This window comes from Hemicordylus capensis, chromosome 4 (assembly GCF_027244095.1).
Source record: "Hemicordylus capensis ecotype Gifberg chromosome 4, rHemCap1.1.pri, whole genome shotgun sequence".
NCBI classification, from domain to species: Eukaryota; Metazoa; Chordata; class Lepidosauria; order Squamata; family Cordylidae; genus Hemicordylus; species Hemicordylus capensis.
In genome coordinates, this window is record NC_069660.1 from 244,702,444 (window position 1) to 244,727,405 (window position 24,962).

Here is a 24,962-nt window from a genome sequence, read left to right on the forward strand (position 1 = left end):
AAGCAAACTGGGCTGTTGTGTTGCTGCAGCATGTTTTTGTTTTGGGTTCCCCTTCATTTGTTCTGGCTTCCCTTTGCATGTTCTCTGTCTCTCCTCTTCCTCAGTATTTGGAAGAGCAAGGATGGCAGAGGCTTTTGTTTTAGAAACATCAAAGGTATTTGGGAATGGGGGGGCAGAAGAAAGGGCACAATTTTTAGGCAGACAGATGCCTGTCAGCATTTCATTGTAGTGGCTTTTGTTGAAGGAGGAAAAGTACCAAACATTCTCTCTCCCTCTCCTGGCTGCTGTGCACGTGAATCACCTAATCAACTGCATTTTATGCATAGGTTGATCTACTGCTTAGCATTCTTACTCAGATGTCTGGCTTAAGTAGCCTCTTGAGAGCTTGCAGAGAAATTAAAATTCCAGGGCGAGGGATAAGCCTTGTTGCTTACTACTGAGTTCTACTTGCAAACTAGTGATACATTCATACACTAATTCAAAATCTATGGTTATTACCCAAACATTCAAGAAGGCAAGGGAATGTGCATGCATAATGTCATCATTTCAAAGCATAATATGTGTCTATCATTTTAAAGAATATTTTATTTAAATATCCTTGATAAGGGCATGTATCTGTTTTGTGGCATGCATATGGGATTCTGGTATCCAGTAGTTATAACTAAATATGAGTGGGAGAAATGTCCCTCAGCCTCTGAGAGAGGGGGGCGACACTGGCTGGGCAACAGCTTGCTCTTCGGTCTCCCCTTCCCCACCTCTCTGAAGAAGAAAGTGGAGGTGTAGGGGCCCATCATTACCTGTTGTCCCCGGGTGCTATCAAAAATTGCTACACCCCTGTCATCTATCGTTTATCTCTGTGGATTCCTCTACCCTTTTGCTTCTCCTTTCTCTTATGTTCTATCTTTCTCTCTTCGGAACTGGCTGGGTGGGGTGGGGTGTGGGAGTAAAAGTTGTTTGCATATATTTTTCAGATGTATACTGTACATGACTACATGGAAAAGCTTCAATTAAAAAAACTGTTAAATAAGTTGAAATTGTTCTTAATGCTTCAGTCTGCACCAACTTTAAACCAGTATACAGGTGGCCCTCATAAGAACATAAGAACAGCCCTGCTGGATCAGGCCCAAGGCCCATCTAGTCCAGCATCCTGTTTCACACAGTGGCCCACCAGATGCCACTGTAAGCCTGCAGCAGGAGTTGAGGACATGCGTTCTCTCCTGCTGTTACTCCCCTGCAACTGGTATTCAGAGGCATCCTGCCTTTGAGGCTGGAGGTGGCCCTCCGACTTGTAGCTGCTGATAGACCTCTCCCCCATCAAGTTATCCAAACCCCTCTTAAAGCCATCCAGGTTGTTGGCTGTCACTACATCTTGTGGCAGAGAATTCCACAAGTTGATTATGCGTTGTGTGAAAAAATACTTCCATTTGCTGGTCCTAAATTTCCTGGCAATCAATTTCATGGAATGACCCCTGGTTCTAGTGTTAAGTGTGAGAGAGAAGAATTTCTCTCTATCCAATTTATCCACTCCATGCATGATTTTCTAGACCTCTATCATGGTGTGGCCGAACCATAGTATAAGGGCATGATAATATTAGCCGTTTGATTTTCAATCCCCTTCCTAATAATCCATAAGCATGGAATTGGCCTTTTTTCACAGCTGGTTGAGTCAACACGCTGTCCACCATGACCTCAAGATCCCTCTCCTGGTCAGTCAACAACAGCTCAGATCCCATCAGCGTATACTTGAAGTTGGGGTTTTTCATCCCAATGTCCACCACTTTACACTTGCCAACACTGAACCGCATTTGCCATTTTGTTGCCCACTCACCCAGTTTGGAGAGATCCTTTTGGAGCTCCTCACAATCCATTTTGGATTTCACTATCTGAAAGTTTGGTATCATCTGCAAATCTGGCCACCTCGCTGCTTACCCCTACTTCTAGATCATTTGTGAATAAATTAAAAAGCACTGGTCCCAGTACAGATCCTTGGGGGACCCCACTTCTTACTTCCCTCCATTGTGAAAACTCTCCATTTATATCTACCCTCTGTTTCCTGCCTTTCAACCAGTTAGCAATCCACATATGTACTTGTCCCCTTATCCCATAATTGCTAAGTTTTCTCAGGAGTCTTTAATGAGGAACTCTGTCGAAAGCTTTTTGGAAGTCCAGGTATACTATGTCAACTGGATCACCTTGATCCACACACATGCTGACACTCTCAAAGAACTCCAAAAGATTCTTGAGGCAAGATTTACCTTTGCAGAAGCCATGCTGGTTCTCTCCCAGCAGGGCCTGTTCTTCTACGTGCTTTACAATTTCATCCTTGAGGATGCTTTCCATCAATTTGCCTGGAATTGACGTTAAGCTAACTGGCCTGTAATTTCCCAGATCGCCTCTGGATCTCTTTTTGAAAATCGGTGTTACACTGGCTACTTTCCAGTTCTCTGGTACATAGTATATATAATAAGTTATATATTTTAGCAAGGAGGTCAGCAATTTCACATTGGGGTTCTCTTGAAGACTCTTGGGTTCTTTGAGGACTCTTGGGTTCTTGGTTCTTTGAGGACTCTTGCCATCCGGCCCAGGCAATTTGCTAGTTTTCTGTTTTTCCAGTTTAGAGCATCATCTCTTGTCACTGCTATCTGACTCAGTTCTTTAGCCTCTATCCCTAAAAAGTCTGGTTCAGGAACAGGTATATGCTCAGTATCCTCTGCCGTGAAGACAGACACAAAGAACTCATTTAGCTTCTCTGCAACCTCCATATCCTCCTTAATTATCCCTTTCACTCCCTCATTAGCCAATGGTCTGACCGCCTCCCTGGCAGATTTCCTGCATCTGATGTATTTAAAGAAGATTTTGTTATTCCCCTTGATGCTTCTGGCTAAATGTTCCTCAAACTCTCTTTTTGCCTCCCTTATTGTCACCATGCATTTCTTTTGCCAGAGTTTGTGTTCTTTTCTGTTCTCCTCATTTGGGCAGGCCTTCCAATTTCAGAAGGAAGTCTTCTTCCCTTTTATGGCTTCCTTGACTTTACCTGTTATCCATGCTGGCATCCTCCTGGACTTAGTAGTACCTTTCCTCCTTTTGGGTATACAATCTAACTGGGCTCCTAGTATTGTGGTTTTGAGTAAATTCCATGCATTCTGGAGCGAAGTGACTTTCCTGATTTTCCCTTTCAGCTTTCTTAATAATAATTCACAATTCATGGGGGTTTCCTTCAGGCCTACAACCGTGGATTACAAAGCCATGGATAATAAAACCTTAAATCAATGGGAATTGGTGCGTTAGGTTCTGGAGCCCAGGAAAAGGCCCCCAAAAATTACTGACAGGACAGGATAAACACAGAAATAAGGATGGAGCATAGCACTGTACATTGGCCACCTCAGTGCTCTCACTTTCCAGCTCCTCCAGTAATGCATAATCATGAAATTTCCTCACCTTGCAGTTGAAATCCAGCACTTAGGAGTACAAGCCCCTGGCCTGCTTGGTTGGCCAAAAAGGCAGCACAGAATTAATCAATTTCAAGTAAACACACAGAGAGGTTTGTGAGAATCAAGGAGTGAGTGGAGAATAAACTTGCAACAAATAATTAAAGTCAATGTTTAATGTTTAATTTAAAATGAATTTTTCATTACAATTTAAATTTAAATTATAATTAAATTAATTTTAATTAATTAAATTAAAATTTTAATTGCAAATTAAATATAGTACTGTAATCAAAAATTTGAATTTGAATTTTTTAATTAAAAGGTAAAGTTTCAAAATAAAAATTAAATTTATATAAGTGATAATTAGCATCTTCTGAGGGCAGCACAATGCTGCAAGAGGCTCCAGAAAATGGCTCCAAAAAGCCTCCAAAAGCTCCAGTGGCTGCTGAAGGCTCCATAAGGATACCAAATGCTGCCACATGTTACCAAAGCAGCTTTTAGAAGCACAAAAACCTCTAAACATTGAGACCAAAGAAACTCTACTGTCGTCCTACTCACAACTCCTCTCACAACCCATAAGGACATGCTGAAAGAGCACAACCATATAAAGGCAGAACTGTGCCGCCGAAAACTGCAGATATGCAAAGATGCAGACCACAGATTATGAGGTCAGATATATATTGCCCAGCCACAGATAAATGAAACCGGAAGTGCCAAAACCACGGATAACAAGGGCCACCTGTACATACATGCTTTATTTATGGTCTTTGACCAAAAGAAAAAAAATCTTTACATAATTTAAAAATAAAAATAAAATTACACATAAGAGATTAACGACTTTGGTATAACTACACATAAAAGAATAATGGCTTTGGAAAGGCATAAATATGTATACATAGTTTAAAGTTGACAGTAAAAAACCCAAAACTGTATGAATTCTATTCTTTTGGAGCCCCTAATCTGGTTTAGCTACTACATGTGAAATAGTTGCATCTTTATCTGCTAATAAATATGCTACAAGATCCTCAGCTTGTTCTGTCATATCTTTTATCAGTGGACTAATTAGTTGAGACCTCAGATTTTGATATATTGAACACTTTAAAAGTATGTGGGCCATGGTTTCAATCACCTTTCCACAGGGGCATTTCTGTTCTTCGTATAATAGTTTCAAATATTTCCCATAAAACATTGCACATGGGAAAGCGTTAAACCTGGCCCTGGAGAAGGCCCATCTGGATTTACTCAAAGTGATCGTAAATAAATATGTTGCCGGGGCAAGACCGTCTTAGCATATACTTGTTTGTAAAAAGGTGGTAAACAAGCCTTCTCTTCCTGAATATCTATATCAACCAATCTCTGTCATACTAAACTCCGGGCTATATTCTCACCACTCTCTAGTAATAGAGCGGGTGATAGGCCGCATTGGCAAAGTTTTTCTATTGTTTTGCGAGACCAAGATGCCTGTGACTCAGCCGCAAGAAGCTTTGGATTAGCCCTAAAGTATGCAGATGAAGTTTAATCCAATAAAATATCCTTAGGAGCCAAGCCCTGGTTTCCAATTTAAGTATGCCCACCTCCATGCAGATCACCGAATTGGAAACACAGTTAGGTACACCAAATACAGTTCTTTAAAAAACGGTTTGAATTTTTTTCCAAATCTTTAAAGTTTTTAAAGTTTTTTAGAATGTGAGCCCTTTGGGGACAGGGAGTCATCTTATTTGTTATTTCTCTTTGTAAACCGCCCTGAGCCATTTTTGGAAGGGCGGTATAGAAATCGAATTATTATTTATTAAAGTTGGCATATGGTCCCAAGTGTGTCCCGTAAAGGAGTTGGGGAATCACTTTAGCCTTATGAAGTTTAATGGCTACAGGAATGTAATTCCTTCCCTGGGACCAAAAGAATTTCAAGACGGCTATAATACTACATTTAGCCATATCTACTATCGATCTAATTTGGGCCGTTTTGTGGCCATTAAATTGAAACACTATCCCAAGATATTTAATTTGTTTTACTTGGTCTACTTTATGACCTTCAACTAACCAGCTGAAAGGCCAATGTTTAGCACTGAAACGGAGAGTTTTTGTCTTAGAGTAATTTATTACTAATTGTTCCTTCTTGCAGTAGCTTGCCAGAACACCCAAAGCTCTTTTTAAACCTAGTTTATGATAGGATTACAGCGTCGTCAGCATACATGAGTATAGGCAGACGTTTGGCAATTTAGGTGCAAGTATGTCTGAATCTTGTAACCGCTGGATTAGCCCGTTCACATAAAAATTGAATAGGAAAGGGGCTAAGATGCAGCCCTGTCTAACTCCCTTATTTGTGGGAATCTCTTTGAAAGCTGACCTGCAGAGTTGAGACGTATACAAAGGATTGAGTTTTAATATAATTTATAAATTAATAATAATCTTTTGTCAGTTGAGGTTTTAGATAGCTTGGCCCAGAGAGTTCCTCTAGATCAGGGATTCTCAAAGTTGGGTCCCCAGATGTTATTGGACTTCAACTCCCATAATCCCCAACCAAAGGCCCTTGGGGCTGGGGATTATGTGAGTTGAGGCCCAATAACATCTGGGGACCCAACTTTGAGAATCCCTGCTCTAGATATAGAATCAAAAGCCATTTGCACGTCATTGAAGGCTGCATAGAGGGGTGTTTTCCTCTCATACACATATCTTTCTATTAAGTACTAGTGTTTTCAAGCTTGTTAAAATAACGGGTGCTAGTAGGGTAGAGTTCCTCCCCCATGCCCCACTTCCTCTTGCCCTTCCCCCGCCCCATGACCCACTCCCTCTTGCCCTTGCCCCTTCCCCCTGCCCCACTCCCTCTTGCCCTTGCCCCTCCCCACTCCCTCCTGCCCTTGCCCCTCCCCCCTGCCCCACTCCCTCTTGCCCTTGCCCCTCCCCCTGCCCCAATCCCTTTTGCCCCTCCCCTTCCCCTGCATTTTTTTCCTTACCGGCCCTCCGCTCCTCCTCCCAGGCGGCAAACAGTTAACAGTGATCAGTCTTGGAAGTGGCGGCGAAGCAGCAGCAGGAGGCGGCGACTGGGTCCGATGTTGGCCACGGCGGGCCCGCCACACCACGCGGCCTACTGTGGCCGCTGCCGCCGCTTGTCCGTTGGCTGCCGGTCAGCCACCGCTCCCCCCATTTTCACCTTCTGCCCCTGGTATCGGGGCCCACTGCGTTCCCGGCAGGGGAGTTGTGCGCTCTGGGCCCCGCGCCGCCATTCCCCCTCCCGCCGCCGTCAGCCTCCATGCTGCGGCCGGTCTCCCCGGCCAGGCAAGGCCCCCCCGCCACCGTCGGCCTCCCCTTTTCTGTTTCCCCCGCCGCCTCCTCACCACTCCGTCGGCTTTTTAGCAGCTGGGCTGGTTCCGCCGCTGCCGCCTATGCCCTCCCCCGGTCTCCACTTCTCCTTTATTGTTTTAGTGGCAGGGCTGGTCCCTGCCGCCCCGCCACGGCCGGCATCGGCTCCAGTCACCGCCGCCTCCTGCTGCTGCTGCTTCCCCTCGCCGCTTACCAGGACCCAACGTGGCCGCCCGTGTCCCTGCGGCCGTATCTTTCTCGGACGTTCTGGGCATGCGCTCTACGCATGCCCAGAACAGCCGAGGAAGACACGGGATTACAACCAAGGGTTTTATTATAGAGGATTGCAGTACAATACAGTAATCCATGACCGACCTACCTGCAGTAAAACCTGCCTGTTCCAGTTCTATAATACCTTCTTGGTCCATCCAGTCACACAGCTTAATACGTAAGTGCTTTGCGTATAGTTTACTTATTACGCTGAGCAAGCTTATTGGTCTGTAATTGTCCGGGTCGTCCCGTGTTCCTTTTTAATGTACTGGGACGACAATGGCAAGACCCCAATTATCAGGGAGGGCCACCTGTATTTCTCAAGTCTCAAATTTTAATAGCCATAAACTGAGGAAATACTTTGGCCTCTGATAATCTCTACACAGGGAAATCTGATGGCCTCCATGTCCTCAAAAATTTCAATATACCATGTGATGTTTTATCTACGGTCAGCGTTACTGAGGAAATATGGTTTTTCCACTACATTTGAATGGAAAAAACAAGTCCCAAGTACAAGAATGATTTAATGAACTTGAGCTCTCGCCAGTCAATGTGTCAATTTGAGAATTTAAAGCTGTGACTTAAGTTCATTAACTTCATTTTAGACTAGTTAATTTGGAAATCATTATTTTTACAACAAACTTTTAGTGCCTGAAAACTATGCTTAAGGCCTGTTTCTGAGACATTAAAACTATATCATCCACAAAAATATGAACATTTGTTTTGACTCCATTGTTGGGGGATTAAGTCCTATTCTTTCACATAAGCATATCATCCAAAGTTGGACCTTTTTACTATCCATATACAATGCAGGCTGCAGCCTTATTTATCTGAATATGTACAATATCTGTAAGTTGAAATAAAACCATCACCAAACACTGAGCTCGTTATAGAGCTTATTGCAGAATAGCAGAGCCAGAAATGGCTCACACAGTATGTTCACCTGCTTTTTTTTTTAAAGTCATCATGTGATGACCATACTGGTATGAACTTCTTTAAACTTTTAATTTAAAAAAATTAAACACACACATCTTTCCAAATTTAAACAAGCAGACAAGACTTTACCATAATTTCTTTCATTGAATCTGCCAAATTGCAAAAACAGCATATGGTTTTGACTGTGCTCTCTTCTCCTGACCAGCTCTCCTCTCTCCTGTACCATTGCAATACATCTCCCACTCTAACCCAATGATCCTTTACCCTATTATAAAAGTAAAAGGTAAAGTGTGCGATCAAGTCGATTTTGACTCCTGGCACCCACAGAGCCCTGTGGTTGTCTTTGGTAAAATACAGGAGGAGTTTACCATTGCCTCCCCCCACGCAGTATGAGATGATGCCTTTCAGCATCTTCCTATGTTGCTGTTGCCCAATATAGTACCAGCGCGGATTCAAACCAGCAACTTTCTGCTTGTTAGTCAAGCATTTCCCCATTGCACCACTTAAGGTGACCTATTATACCCTCCGAATATTCCCACACAGAAAGGATGATCTACAACTAATATGAGTGGTGAAGGGGGATAGGCAAGATTACAATCCTTTCCAAATCTCCATACGTGACTGTAAAAATGGAATGGAAGCAGAGTTAATGATATTTTTAGTAAGATCAGCACAAAATTGTAATCTTTTAACCCTTTTTTTTACATTCACCAAGGAATTCCAAGGAGAACCATGACTTGGGTTCTATGTTAACTACCATCCCCACAATATTTCTCAGATGTGAAGTTTCATAATACATCTTAAGTTTGGGAATACCCAATCCATTAACCTGTCCATGTCTAACAATGTTTTTTTACAATCTGTTGAAACACAAATATCAGTACAGGAGGAGTGACCAACATTTCAGCACAATTTGTAAACTCTGCAATCTCTTTCATAAAGAATACACTAATTAAGGAAAAACTGGCACATGGAACACAGAGATAACTGAAAATCACATTAATCGTAAAAGTGCAAAGCTCAAATTATTTTTTGATTAAAGGTTTTTTCCTCTCAAGTCAGTGTAATTTATGTACACAACTGATTAACCTTAACCAAGAATCCAAAGCAGCAAATGTGGTTAGAGATTATGGGAGCTTTAATTCAACAACATTTGGAGAGCCAACATTGCCCACCCGTTTTATATACAACAGAGAATGTGTGTTAGGAAGCTGGTTGTAGGAATTACCCTTACTAGATTAGGGCAATCAGCTTCCAACAGTATACAAGACACTTAATGCAATATGAACAAACAAAAAGCAATTAATCCAAAAGACATTTTTCAAGTTCTTCAGAGTGCATTTTCTGCTCTGTAGACAAAGAAAGCCAAAGAAAATTTTCCTGTTAATAATCTGATGTGGATTTACTGGTCTTCTCTACTCTAATGTTGAATCCAAGCCCCAAGTCTTCGGGGAGTGGGGGAGATCAGAAAAAAGTTATTACTGAGCAATTAAACAATTGATACATAATTCTATTAAATTGTTAGATATTTTTAGGAAACCATTTCATTTTTAGGGGCAGTTTTTCATTTTTAGTAAGCTATAAAATTTATTAACACGGTAACACCTGTAAGAGAAAATGCTCTTTACATTTAAAGTTGCTTAAAACTTTAAGCCAGCATTCAAACATTTTTACACTTATAAATGCATTACTACTTACTAGAACTATTGCACAGCAGAAAAATATTCAAGAGGAATTATAACCAACACTGCTACCTATAAATCCAAATAAGTCAGTCAATATACCTGCACAACCCAAGGGCTATTTGCAAACGCCATGATATCCCTTTCTTCCCAAAAGAATGCAGAATCCGATCTTTTTATCATCTCAAACTTGCTCAGAAGTTTCATGGCATAGACTTTTCGTGATGACTTGTGCCTTACCTTTAAAAGCAAAATTTAAAATGAAAAAGCCCTAGCACAATAAGAATTACAGTCACATTTTATTACCCATTATGTATGTAGAGATACTAGACATCAATATAATCAAAACACAAAACACGGTGTATCCGTGATACAAAAGATAGGGGCAGGGTGATAATATAATTCTAGGCTACTAAAAACTGAATATAGATAAAATGGGTATTTTAATAATAAGAATTATTAAGTAAGTTTGCTCTGCTAACTGGGCAAAAAGGCACCTTTTAACATTGTGATTCTCTTTATTTAGCAGGGGGAGAGTAACTGGCCCTATTCACTCCCAGCACAGTACCTCCAGTGACTGTTGCTGGTGTCTATCTTATGTTTCTTTTTAGATTGTGAGCCCTTTGGGGACAGGGTTCCATCTTATTTGTTTGTTATTTCTCCGTGTAAACAGCCCTGAGCCATTTTTGGAAGGGCGGTATAGAAATCAAATCCAATCAATCAATCAATCAATCAAGTTCTACATAGAACAACCTTTCTAAAATAATTATAGCGTAGAGAAGTGTACTGGATACACGAACTCCAAACAGTCATTCCCCATGGTCTAAATCAGGCCTACTCAACTTAGGCCCCCCAGCTGTTTTTGGACTACAATTCCCATAATCCCTAACCACAGTGGCCAATAGCCAAGGATTATGGGAGTTGTAGGCCAACATCTGCAGGAGGGCCAAAAGTTGAGCAACCCTGGCTAAATGAAGAGATAGAAACATTGGTCTTACCAATGTAAAGGGTTATTTTTCAGTGTCTGAGGTCATCCTTCACAAACAGGTTGTGCACCAATCATGTCTCAGGAAAGAGAGGAAGTACAAATTTAAACTAATTGGTAATATCCAGTAGTTTGGGTGGAGGTGCCAAAACCCCCAGTTACCCTACTAAAAAGGTAAAAAGGGTAAAAGGTAAAAAGATTTAGTTTGTTAAGTACAGAGAGCTCTTATGAAAGGAAACAACACAGGGGATCAACTGATAGAGCATGAGCAGGTACAGTATCAGAAAAGGAAGGTGTACTAATACCCTAGGAGTTGGCCACCACCCACAACTGGCCCTTTCCCTGGGATAAGAAAAATGTACATCCGCGGGTATGTTGGATGACCTCAGACACTGCAGGGAAAAATGCTCCACAGGTAAGACCAATGTTTCTTTCTCAGCAGTTGTCTGAAGTAATCCTTCACAAACGGGACATACCCAAGGAGATGAAGAGTAGGGAGGGTAGAATGGATATGACAGACTACTTGTAAGACCATGCAGCCGAGAGCAGCCTGGGCCGAGTGAAAGGAGGCAATTTTGTAATGCTTATTGAAAGGCAACGTTGAGGACCATGTGGCAACTTAGCAAATAACTGGTAAAGGAGCATTAGCTAAAAATGTGGTTGATGTGCTGGTGCTATGAGTGGAGTGAGCTGTGATACCACTCGGGATGGGTAAATGGACAGACTCATATGTTAAGGAAATAATGGCTCGGATCCACTTAGAAAGAGTAATTTGGGATATTTTTGTTGCCTAAGAAGGTAGGATGGAACAAGACGAAGAGAGAATCTGACTGACCGAGGTGTGGGTACAGGTGACGTAAATCCGAAAGGCCCTCCAGACATTTAATGTATGCCATCTTTTCTCCTTTGGGGAGCCGGAGGGCAGCAGAAAGAAGGGAGAACTACCTCCTGAGATCTGTGGAAGGTAGAGTTGATCTTTGGTAGAGAAGTAGGGTCTGGTTAAGGTTGGACTCACAGTTGCATCCCACCTCTGCAGAGGTGAGGGACCTATTAGAATGGCCCATCCAAAAAGGCTATTGTATCCAATAGGATTCCAAGAAGCCTTGGAAGGATTTAATGTTGGCCCTGCTGCCGATCTGGCTGATGCCCTGGTGGAGAATTTGAATAGTCAACTAATCAGGGCAGTAGACATGATCGCTCCTAAGCGTCCTCTCCGACCCGCTTCAAAAATGGCTCCTTGGTATACGGAAGATCTGCAGGAGCTGAAGCAGTAAGGACTGGACTGGTGCACAAGTGGAGGAATACTCGACTCGAATTCGACAGATTATGAAATAGAACACATTTAAAGATCTATGCTCGGGCAGTTTCTTTTCTGCCCATATTGCTTCCGCAAACTCTCATCAAGCGGAGCTATTCAGGGTTGTGAGGGGACTAGTAGGGCCCCCTACTCCCTTGAATCAGAATTTGGAACCATCAGTTGCCCACTGTGACGTTTTTAATGAGTTTTTTGTGGACAAGATCTCTTGTATTCGGGTCGATCTAGATTTAGACTCCACAGTTATCGCAGTGTCAGATGCAGAGGTATCCAGCAGCTCCTCTTGTGTGGTAAGACTGGATGAATTTCGACTCCTGAGGATGTGGACAAGCTGCTTGGAACAGTGCATCCTACCACCTGTCTGCTTGATCCTTGCCCAACAAAGCTTATATTATCTGGCAAGGGGGTTGTTGTGGAGAGCCTGGTGACAATTATAAATACCTCTCTGAGGGAGCACAGGATGCCTCCTTGTATAAAGAAGGCAATTATTAGACCTATTCTTAAGAAGCCTGCCTTGGACCCCGCAGAGTTTAAAAGCTACAAGCCTGTCTCCAACCTCCCATGGTTGGGTAAGGTGATTGAGAGGGTGGTGGCCTACCAGCTCCAGGTGGTCTTGGAGGAAATAGATTATCTAGACCCATTTCAAACTGGTTTTCAGATGGGCTATTGGGTGGAGACTGCCTTGGTCAGCCTGATGGATTATTTCCAGTTAGGACTTGACAGAGGAAATGTGATTCTGTTGGTCCTTTTATATCTCTCGGCGGCTTTCGATACTATTGACCATATTACCCTTCTGGAACGTCTGAGGGAGTTGTGGGTGGGAGGCACTGCTTTGCAGTGGCAGGTTTACAATTAAAATAATTTAACACATTAAATCAATTAACTATTAAAATAATGTAAAAGTTTAAAAACATCTAAAACCCAGTATTAAAATTATTTAGAACTATAAATCTAATTAAAAGCCTCTGTGAAAAATTTGTCTCCATTGCCTTTTTAGAAGTTGCCAGAGATGGGGAGCCTCTTATTTCAAAGGGGAGCGCAATCCAAAGTCCAGGGGCAGGCACAAAGAAGGCCCGTTCCTGAATAGCCACCAAACGGGTTGGCGGCAACTGCAGACAAATCTCTCCAGATTATCTTAATGGGTGGTGGGGCTTATGGTGAAGATGTTCTCTTAAATACCCAGGGCCTGAGCTGTTTAGGGTTTTATAGGTAATAACCAGCACCTTGTATACTGCCTGGAAACATATCGGCAGCAAGTATAGTTCTTTCAACACAGGAATGAAACGGTGAAATGAAATGAAATTGATGATGTGGAGAGATTCCAACCTGAAGGGTCTTTTGCGAATGAAGTGGTTGAGGTTCTTTAAGTCTAGTACTGCTCTCCACAAGCCATTCTTTTTAGGTACCAAAACCAAAATGGAATAGAAGCCCAGCCATTTCTCTGTTGGAGGGACAGGTTCAAATGCTTGCATCTGGACCAGATGTTGAATAGCCAGAGACATCTGCTGCATTTTCATCGGTTTCTTGGACATTGGGGTAGGTATGAACGAGTCCGGGGGTGATGTGGTGAATTCTAGGAGGAAGCCTTGAGACACGGTCTCTCAGACCCAAGCACTGGATGTCGAAAGGCTCCAAAAAGGATCTGCAAAAAGTCAGAGCCAGCCTCCTACCAGCAAGAAATCATTGATTATGTCTTTGTTGGAAGCCGGGAGAATTGAACTGAATGGAGGACTGTGTTTTGTTATTTCTGCAGAATCTTTGCTGCCACTGGGGACGCCAGGAAGCTCTAGATTTGATGTTGAATGGCCTGCTGTCTCTGTAGAAGTTAGACAATGTTCTAGGGAAGGAGCTGTACGAACAAAAATTATTAGATTAAAACCTATTAGCTTGGCGAAAATCTTTCCTGGCCATGGGCATGGCCTTTTTGTCCCGTTTCTACAATGGGTTCCAGAGCATCATCGAAAAGTCTTGCCCCTAAAAAAGCAGAAGCGAGGTTGAGCTTGGATTTGGGGTCTACCCACCAGGTTTTTTTTTAACCTAAGACATCTCCTTATTGCTACCCCTACTAGCATGGACTGGGAAGCATGTTAGAGGCAATCTAAGCTGGAATAAGTCATAAAGGCTGTCGCTTTTTCTAATTTATTATTCCCATGCCTCAACTGCTTATTTTCAGGGGGAATGAATTAGGTTAATTCTTTTGCCCATAACACAGAGGCTAGAGCAAAGATAGGGTTGGCAGCTGCTGCCTTGGTTACTGAGGCTGAAGCATTATGCACCTTATGGAGAAGAAAGTCACATTTTTTATCCTTAAAGGAATCTTGATTTGTTCATCTCTCTCTTTATTCATGAGAGTTCCTGAGACCGATTGTGCCACCAAGGCATCTACAGTGGGAGAAGCAAGAAGTTTCATAACATCATCAGGAAGGGTATAAAGCCTTTTAGGGTATGGAGTCGAAGGCTTAGCTGAAAAAGGCATCTTCCATTCTGACAACATAGTGTTCTTGAACAAAGAAGGAAAAGGCACTGAAAGGGTAGGAGAAGAAGAGGGGAAGTCAGTTTGTTCAATCTAGTTTGAGTCTGTGATACTGCGAGGTTCTGTGATACTGCTTCTACATCTTTAATGGCTCTCCTGGCTTTGGTTAACAGAACTTCAAAATTGGAAGCAGAAAAAGGTTGAACAGAGTTAAGGGATTATGAGGTTGACTGCTCTTCAAGAAAGCTCTCCTTTCTTCGTCTCAGAAGAGGAGGAGGAGGAGTGTGGGGTATAAGGGGTCCTAGAGGGGGGAGGACCAGTGGGAGGCCTCTGAGGGACAATGGGAAGAGGAAGAGAAGGCAGGGTGGGATTAAGTGGGGGAGGAGTAGAGTTGGAAATGGGTATAACAGGGGCAGGAGTGGGAGGAAGGCGGGTTGGTTTTTTTGGCGGGCGGAGGTTCCTCCTGTGAAGAGGATGAGTAGGGCACGTGTCTTCTCTTTCTTTTGTGATTCAGAGGTCTAGGAAGAAAATGCCCCCTTTTGTTTAGAGATATAACACCCCTAGTGGAGCTGAAGCCTGAAGATGAAGAAAGAAAATCTGGCTTGGAAGGACTTTGCGGGGGTGGGGTGGGGGAGGGGCAGCAGGCATGCGAGGAGATAGTAGATGAGGCGGACAAGGAAGGGGAAGTAATGGATTTTAGTTCTCTTTGAATGAAATCCTTAAGCCAAAGTTCCATATGAGGGGTAACTGGCTTGTGAGGCATAGAGGTTCCCGAGGGAACAATACGTCAACCTTTGGTACAAGTTCTGAAGCAGGATTCATAGCCCCCACGGGAGGATCATGAGGAGTTGTATCCGATGGCACTGCTGGCTGGGAATGACTGGCGAACTGGGTTCCCCCTCCAGTCGACTGCCAGTGAGCTTTGGCACAGGCATACACAGATTGCCCATTGGAACAGAAGATAAACGGTGGTGGTTTGATCTCTTAAAATAGTGGGCGGGGAGCGCCGAGGAAGGCACTGCTAGTATACCGCCTGTAGGAGCAAGCATTCGCGACTGGCGGCTTGGATTTTCTCTTGTGCTTCTTAGCACAATCTCGGGGATGTTTCTGTACCTTCGGGAGTGTCGAGCCCTCCTCTAAGTGTTTGGATTTTTGGGGAGCCTTCTTCAGCAATACCGCGAGCTCCAGAGAAACAGGAAGGCTAAGAGAAATAGGAGCCACTTGCACCGAAAGGACACTCTTTGCCATGTCCGGAGGAGGAGAGCGGAAGCGTTTCATGCCGCAGGAAGGAGGAACGGCAACAGCCTCCTTCCTCTGGAGGGTAGATCCCCAGCATTGGATATAAGGAGCAACGAAGACAAGGAGGATGGAGGGAACAAACAGAAACGCAAAGTTAAGGAAAACATAAAAGTGTAGCAAATTGATCGAATTAGGAAAGCTTTAAAAATGTTTGGAGTTTAGTTTAATTAATCAATAATGATTAATTGTTTTAAACTGTTTTAAACTATTGCCCTGATTTTCAGGGCTTTTAGCTGTTTTATTGGTTTTATTGTGTTTTAATAGTTTGATTTTAATTGTTAATTTGTTTTAATTGTTTTTATCATGTTGTGAACCACCCTGAGCCATTTTGGAAGGGCGGTATATAAATCTAATAGATAGATAGATAGATAGATAGATAAAAACCAAAAAACTCCCTTCCCAACCTGGCACAAAAACAGGGGACAGAGGAGGAAGGAGAAGAATGGCCAAAGAAGAAGAAAAAACAACCCTGTGAGATGACTGATCAGAGCTCTCTGAAATCGCTGTTGCCTGAGGCGAGGAACAGAACTAGGAACATAACGGAACTGAGGGTTTTGGCGCCTCCAGCCAAGCTACTGGATATTACCAATTAGTTTAAATTTGTACTTCCTGTCTTTCCTGAGGCACAATTGGCGAACAACCCATTTGTGAAGGATGACCTCAGACAACTGAGGAAAAGGATTGGATGGCAGCAATGTAGTATGTTTTAAATGAACCAATCATATCCATTTTGGGTTTCCTTGCCATTGTAATTGTAGATAATTAGTCCGCTTATAGTACATATGATTGTTAATTTTTATTAATATGAATTGTACATTTGGTGATAGTTATTTTACTTACACTGTATGATCCTTTTTAATTCTATTTTTGCTATGTGTAGTATTTACCAATCATATATATATTGGTCTTTTATACTACAGCTCACATTACTAGCCTTTTATAGGAACTTCCCCTTTTAGATAGTATTAGAACATGGTTCCTTTAAGAAACTGACCTTGGAGTGATTGATACCATTTAATATACAAGGAACAGCTGAAAGCCTCCTTGAGCATATATTGTTTGTTTGTTTGTTTATATTTAATACATTTCTATACTGCCCAAAACGCATGTTCTCTGGGCAGTTTACAAAACAATAAAAACAGCCAATAAAAGCTTAAAACATTTCAATGATTAAAATTAAAAAGCCAAAACTATTAAAACACAATTAAAACAATTAAAACAGTATCTCATTAAAAGCCTGGGTGAACAGATATTTATTTATTTATTATGTATATTTAAGTCGATAAATATGGCTCACTTCATGGGCCTGGTAACTCTGCAGGAGGTGGTTACATTTTAAGCTAATGCAGTTAAATAACAAGGGCCCCACATATAAGAATAATAATGTGCTATTGAATGAGTAAAAGAACTCGGTAAGCTAGTTTCCTATTTTTAGCCAGTAGGCTTATGAGATCACCCGTCTGTGTGTGTGTGTCCCCTCTATCAACTTCGCAACGCCTAGACCAATATGAACCAAATTGGGTTCAGTTGTAGGGGCACCTCAACACAATAGTTTGTGATGATGTCATCCACCCTGATCCAAGATGATGGATGCATAAACTTTTGAGGTATAAGTGGGCTAACTTGTGAACTGCCTAACCGATTTGAAACAAATTTGCTACAGCTGTACAGACACACTGGGAGGCCCTAATAATGTGGTGTGTGATGTCATCCACTCCAATTCAAATGGCAGCAGCACGAACATCTGAGATGCAAGCAGACTAATTTATGGATTGCCTAACCCATTTAAACCAAATTTGGTACAGCTGCAGGAAGTGACACATAGGGACACCTCAATGGCGTAGTTTGTGATGTCATCCACCCTGATCCAACATGGTGGATGTATAAATTTTTGAGGCGCAAGTGGTCTAACTTGTAAATCGCTTAACTGTTTTTAACCAAATTTGCTACTGCTGTAGGGACACATAGGGATGTCCTAATGGAGTGGTGTGTGATCTTGTCATCCACCCCAATCCAAGATGGTGATCACATGAATGTCTGAGGCTCAAGCAGGCTAAACCAAATTGGGTACAGTTGCAGGGTGACACACACACAGGGACACCTCAGTGGTGTAGTCTGTGATGATGTCATCCACCCTGATTCAAGATGGTGGACACGTAAACTTGTGAGGTGCAAGTGGGCTAACTTGTGAACCATTTAACATATTTGAACCGAATTTGCTACAGCACATGGAGAAACCTCAATGCCGTAGTTTGTGATGTCAACCACCCCAATCCAAGATGGCAGATGTGTGCATTTTTGACACTAACCTGAGGACTGTCTAACTGATTTGGACCAAATTTGGTACAGCTGTAGCGAGTAATACACAGGGACACCTCAATGGGGTCATGTGTAATGATGTCATCCACCCCGATCCCAGATGGCGAATGCGTGAACTTTTGAGGTGCAAGAGATCTAGCTTGTGGACTTCCATTTGAACCAAATTCAGTCCAGTTATAGAGACAAAGTAGGCTGATTAGTTCTTACTAGAACAACTTGTTGTTTTTTATATGGTGATGAGGATAGGGATACAATAAAGGGATGGTAGTAATTTTCATATTTGTTTTGGGGCAATATGCTAAATCATTGTAAACCGCTTAGAGAGCTTCCAGCTATAGAGCGGTATATAAATGTAAGTGCTATTGCTATTGCTATTACAGAAGTCTGGAGGAGTGATGCCCCCATGACAGCATTTGACAAGGTCACTGAGGAAGACTTTAACTTCGAAACAGGTTTGACCTACTGAACAAGATACAATACTTTGAGAAGACTTCTGTTTGGTGATACAGTATGGAATCAATAAGCTTTTAAGAGGATTTTTGATTTTTTGTGTGCATACTTTCACTACACATACTTTGGAGGATTTTTATATTTTATACTATTTTATTGATATATGTATGAGAATGTTTTATATTTTATTTTTTTAAAAATAATAATCTTAATTGTGTTTTAAGTTGTTCTATGTAGAACTTTAAATTCTTATTAAAATACCCATTTGTATCTATATTCACAGTTTTAAATAGCCTAATATATATTAGCTCCCCCCCCCCCAAAGATCGTTTGTGGTGTTCAGAGATGCCAGACATGTCTTGTGCCAACCACACTGCAATGCACACAGCAATTACTTTGAATCGGAGGCTCTTCTGCACCTCTTATTCTCAGAGATATGCAGCAGCTCTGCTCTTCTCCAGCAATTTGTGCCCTGGGTTAGTAAAACCAGCAACCAGGACCAACTGAAAGGAGCAAGATCACTGTAGGAGTGTGCATGGTTTGGTCCGGGGGGCACTGAAAAAGCCTCCGAACAGGTCCGGAATTCTGGCAGTCTGGTGGTTCGGAGGAGTGGGGAAGTGTCACTTTAAGGGGGGGGTAGTACTTCCCCCCCCCGCCGCTCTTCCCCCTCCGGCACTGGTACTTTTAAAAATGTTCTTGGGGCGGCAGAGTTCCTCCCTGCCGCCCCTGCCCCCGTCATTGTCCTCGTAAGCCTTAAACAAGGAAGAGCTGTCGGCGCGCATGCGTCCTTCGCGGTGCGCGCGCTTGTCTCCGCCGCGGGCGCATGCGCGCCACATACATCACATGGCGCGCACGTGCCAGTGGCAGAGACGAGCGCGTGTGCCACGAAGGGCGCATGCACACCGACAGCTCTTCCTTGTTTAAGGCTTACGAGGACAACAACAGGGGCAGGGGCAGCAGGGAGGAACTCTGCCACCCCAAGAACATTTTAAACAGTACCAGCGCCAGAGGGGGAAGAGCGGTGCGGGGGGGGAAGTACTACAACCACCACCCCTTAAAGTGGCACTCCCCCAGTGCCGGACCACGCTTCTGTGGTTCCGTGCACATCACTAGATCACTGCATACTTGCACAGGACGTTCTGATGGGTTTTCTGGCTGGAGCTACTGTAGTGTCCTTGGCACAAGGGGTACCTTGCCAAGAAGTGGAAGTGGAGACTGTACGGCCTACATGTGCAGGTCATAGATTCTTCATAAAAGTTTCAATAACCTTTATATTCATGACTTTAAATTAAGAAGGAGGAGAGCTGATCTTGCAATAGCAAGCATGAGTTTTCCCCTGTGCTAAGCAGGGTCTGCCCTGTTTTGCATTTGGATTGATTACTACATGTGAGCACTATTAAGATATTCCCCTCAGGGTACGGGACTATAACTCAGTGGAAGAATATCTGCTTTGCATGCAGAATGTTCCAAGTTCAGTCCATGGCATCTCCAAGTAAAGCGGGTTAAGTCTCCTGCCTGAAACCTTGGAGAGAGCCAGTCAGTGTAGACAATACGAAGCTAGGTGAACCAATCAACTCAATATAAGACAGCTTCCTGTTTTCATTTAAAAAAACTGAAAACTTCAAATAGGAACAGTTATTTTACAGGCCTATTTTCCACAGTATGTCTATTTCTCGTCAGCTGGAATCTTTCAGGATATGGAACCATGGAGCTTAGGAAAAACAAAAGAAGTCAAAACAAATGTGAGCAGTGATGCTTCCTGCCTTTAAAAAGAGAGCAACAAGAAGCAACACTTTGGGGTTTGCATAACCTGAAAGACTGCAAATAACTGTTAGAATTTAATCTGTTTTCTACCTTACAGAATATTCATCTTCACTCTCCCATGTTATTAGCATAGTTTTTAATCTTAATATCGCAAAGTAAAAAGATTTATACCTGACTTGCTACAATGTGATCAAGGCGGTTCACAAAAAAATAGTTTGTATCTAATATTTTAACAAAGAATGGAATAATCAAAATGTAGCATGGATACAAATATACTGATAAATATAAAACAGAGGTGTTCAACTACATATCTTTTTAAACAGACAATTCTTGCTCACTAGGTAATGAGAAATGTTACATTATACAGGCTCACATAAACAGTGACACCAGCAGAAGAAGAGTTAGCACAAGCAACTCTTGGCACTGCTGCAGCTCCCTCAGTCTGCTCAAAAGGTATTGCAGAGGGTTAAAAGGCTCTTGGAAACAACATGGCTATGTAGCAGGTGGTTGCTGGTGGGGGCGAAGAGTCCAGAAGACAGTTGAGGATCCACTAGCAGAAGCTAGGGGGCTGCAGCAATGCCGAGATTTGCTTGAACCATACAGTTTAAGGGATCATGAAATAGGTTTACCAACTGTACTGTAATGAACCAAAGTTCAAGACTAACAATTCACACAGTTATAAAAAAAGGTCTCACAACATTCACAGATTTTTTAACCAAAATCTTATTTATTGGGAATCTAGATATCAGACTTGAAGTCACAAACTCCATAAGAATTCTCAGCTTTGAATCTTTTATTTTTTATCATCCATTTAGTGGGCTGGTTCCAATGATACATTGCTCAAAACCAGGCTCCACACATCATCTCAGGAGCACGCACTTCCCCCTCCTAACTCTGCATGTGTGCTCACATCTGTTCTAGGTTGTAGTAAACTGTGATCAGTAGCGATGTCCAAACCACCGATCTTGGTTTATTCTAATCTACTTACCTCAAATAAGCAGAGAGCTGTACCTCACTTCAAATCTTTGGTGCAGATCAACATTTCTGAGGTAAGTTGACCAGAATAAACAGATCAGTGGATGTGAATGTCACAACTGATCTAGATTTACTATAATGTAGAGTGGAAGCCCACATCACATAGGGATGGGAGGGAGGAGCACATGGTCCCAAGACTCACACACTCTGTACAGAGCCCAGCTTCAACTGAGATTCTGCACAACACCTAAGCCAGTCCTCTGTCCCAACAAAACAGGATTTTTAATTGTAGTTAAAACAGCACCAGCAAGATATTATATATAATTGTAGTTAAAACAGCAGCAGCAAGATTATATATCTTGCTGCTGCTGTTGTAAACTACAATTTTTAAAAAATAGCAAGACCACACCATGCTGTGAAATATGCCTCTAGTTCCATTTGGGAGGAGGGGAAATCACAAAAAGGGTTTGGTGCTCATTGGAACTGTCCTTTTCTATGTCAAAATTTACAATAGCTTCCTCTTAACATTTGCAGATTAAAATAAATTCTAGCCTTATGTGAACATTACTACACTTACCAACTGAACTTCCCCAAATGCACCTCTGCCAATCACTTTCACCACTTCGTAATCTTCTGCTTTCATACGGAGATCTCTGATTTTGTTAATTGTGTCTTTATCTGTGGAAATTATATGTAAGAAAAGAAAACTGTAGCACTAGTCATAATATGTATACATGCAAAGCCTTAGAAATAAAAATTTTCATATAAGACATATTAAACAAACAAGTTATTCTATTTATATTTCATTTGTTGGTAACTTCTTCTAACATCTGTTACCTGTTAAATACACAAATTGTATAAGACAAGAGCTTGCTCTTTTCCCAGCTCTTTTTCTCTCAAGACAGCTAACTCCTTCGAATCTGTAACCTTACTTTCATAACCATGGCAACACAGAAATGTGAATCACGCAACACAATAACTTCACTGCAGAAAGTATTTGGGAGAGAAGTTCAACTTTACTGTCATTGATAATCAAATATTTGAAACAGCCATTAGAGAAAGCAATTTGCATTCATCACAATATATTCAGATACAACATTACTCCTATTTCATATACAAGGCTCACTAGTTTAAGCAGCTATAGAATATTAAAGGTTAAAAAATAACTTCATTAAAATGAAAGAGATTCAAATATTTAACTGTTTTGTTATTTTTCATTCACACACAGCTAGCAGTTCACAATTTTTAAATAAAAACTATAATCCAATAAACTACAATAATTTGTCAAATTCCCAGTGGCACGATACTTTAATTCCAAATTTGGTAACATGCTATTTTAATCCACATAGGTCACCATCACCAAGGGATTATGCAAAAAAGTTTTAACTTTTCAGCTCTGTACTTGTAGAATACAACTACTGAAACAGACTTTTCCAAAGAAAAGTTCAAAGGAACAATATTTACATTCTAGAGTTTTAAAACTAAATATGTTTAGAAAGAAATGCAGATAGAATACAGTAGAGCCCTCTCCAATTATCTTGTCATGCAGGCAAAAACATTTGAGAGCAGGCAGTCCTTCAGGAATCTAGGGTCCAAACCATTAACGGCTTTAAAGGTCAAAACCAACATCTTTAACTGGACCCATAAAGGAACTGGCAGCCAGTTCAGCTCTTTCAAAATGTGTGTAATATGATCCATACAGGCAGCTCCAGACAATCCCCTAGCTGCTGCATTTTGCACCAGCTGCAGTTTCCAAATGTTCTTCAAGGGCAGTCCCACATTTTATTATTATTATTTTTTTAACATTTATATCCCACTCTTCCTCCAAGGAGCCCAGAGTGGTGTACTACATACTTAAGTTTCTCCTCACAACAACCCTGTGAAGTAGGTTACACTGAGAGAGAAGAGACTGGCCCAGAGTCACCCAGCAAGTATCATGGCTGAATGGGGATTTGAACTTGGGTCTCCCCGGTCCTAGTCCAGCACTCTAACCACTACACCAAGCTGGCACTCTAGTAATCCAGCCATGACATAAGCAAGGAATGGGTAATTGTGGCAGATCTGCCTTGAGAAAGGGATGCAGCTGGCTCAGTGCACTAGCCAAAGTAATACAAAGACACCCCTGGTCACCACCACCTAGTTATCTAAAAGCAGTGTCAAGTCCATCAGTACCCCCAATCTGTGCACCTGTTCTTTCAAGGGGAATGCTACCACATCCAGAGCTGGTCAAATCCATATCAGTTTACTAGCTTATATCAAGTACATCACTCCCTTCAGTCTCTGGTTCAGGGCATCCACCACTTCCCTGGGATAAAATCATAGAGATATAGAGCTGAATGTCATCCACATATTGATGACACTTCAACCCAAATCTCCAGACATTATCTCCCAGCAGTTTTAAGTAGATGTTGAACAGCATAGGGGACAAATCAAACCCCTACAGGACTAGTTGATGCCAGTGTTCCTTGCAACAGGGATGCCCAGATGTTGTTGACTACAACTCTCATAATTCTCAGCTGCAATGGCCTTTAGATAGGAATTATGGAAGTAGTAGTTAGCATCTGGAATCCCTCTTACAGGCAACACTGGACAATGCCCAAGGGCAAATCTCTTGCAACTGCCACAAGCCTGGCATTTAAGTCAGCACAGATATGAGCACCTTTATCTGCAAATCAGCATGCAAATTAGTCACAACATACTGTTGATGTGTGAAGCAAAGAATTTACCACCTGAAACAGCTCCACTGACCTGCATTGAGCAGATGCAATGGAAGTGGAGAAAAAAATATTTATTCGCTGCTGCTGTCACCACCTCCTACCAGCAAGTACTCCCTAAAATGAGCTCTAGCCCATATTGGGTTGGATTTGTTAAGCCTTCCTCCACCATCCCTCTAGTTGTTACCTGAACATTTTCATGGCTATGAGAAAACACAAGGAACTGAACAAACTGTTCAAAAGAAACCATGTCAAAAGCCCAAGTTCACTCCACAATCTAGAGGGCCTCAACAGAGTCAACGGTTCTGAACATTGGAAATGTCCCCAGGGTTGTCTGGAACCAGAACGGATCCACGAGCCTCTGGGGTGGACCATTCTAATTGGTCCAGCAGCTAGGCAGAGGCTAGTCAGCCCAGTCAAACCAAACCCCAACAGATGGTTTCTGGAACAAATTACTGCAATATTAAGAGAAAAATGCTAGAACCATAGAGAGACGCTTAGTTCACAGTATACCAAAGAAACAAACAAATCTTAAGCTAGTTTAATCATATAAACCAAATTATTTAACAACTATTATAAAGTGTTTGCTGAAATTCTGGCAAATTTGATTACAATAATTCTTGGGACTACAGAAGAATTTGGGGAAATATCTGGATATAAAGTAGTAGATATAAAGTAGGGGTCAGCTGCCCCCTGAAGGGGGTTATTTTGCTTAAAACCACAGGAGAAGCCAAAATGGCAACCAGCTAGCAGCTCAGCTCATGAGCTCCTGCTCCAATTCTGACTTTCTCCCCCCTAGGCACTATCCTTCCAAAGAAATTATTTTCATTTATTTAAAATATTGCTATACTGCCCAAAACCTTCGTCTTGGGTGGTTTACAATTAAAATCACATAACACATTAAACCAACTAAAACCCAATATTAAAAATATGAAAAATATATATCTAATTAAAAGCCTGGGTGAATAAATGTCTTCAGTGCCTTTTTAAAAGCCAGAGATAGGGAGGCTCTTATTTCAACAGGGAACACATTCCAAAGTCCAGGGGCAGGC

General features: G+C 42.0%; 1 protein-coding gene across 2 annotated transcripts in view; it reads right to left on the reverse strand.

Moving 5' to 3' along the window:
* ROCK1 (Rho associated coiled-coil containing protein kinase 1) overlaps positions 1-24,962 on the reverse strand; it is a 272,534-nt gene that overhangs the window by 164,768 nt on the left and 82,804 nt on the right. For both annotated transcript variants that reach the window (XR_008305444.1, XM_053242579.1), the window contains exons 3-4: positions 21,774-21,874; positions 9,719-9,856 (exon numbers count right to left, since the gene is read on the reverse strand). Coding sequence is in view for 1 of the 2 variants with exons in the window: in XM_053242579.1 (XP_053098554.1) it covers positions 9,719-9,856; positions 21,774-21,874 (239 nt within the window). In the remaining variant the exon portion in view is untranslated. The remainder of the gene's footprint in view (positions 1-9,718; positions 9,857-21,773; positions 21,875-24,962) is intronic.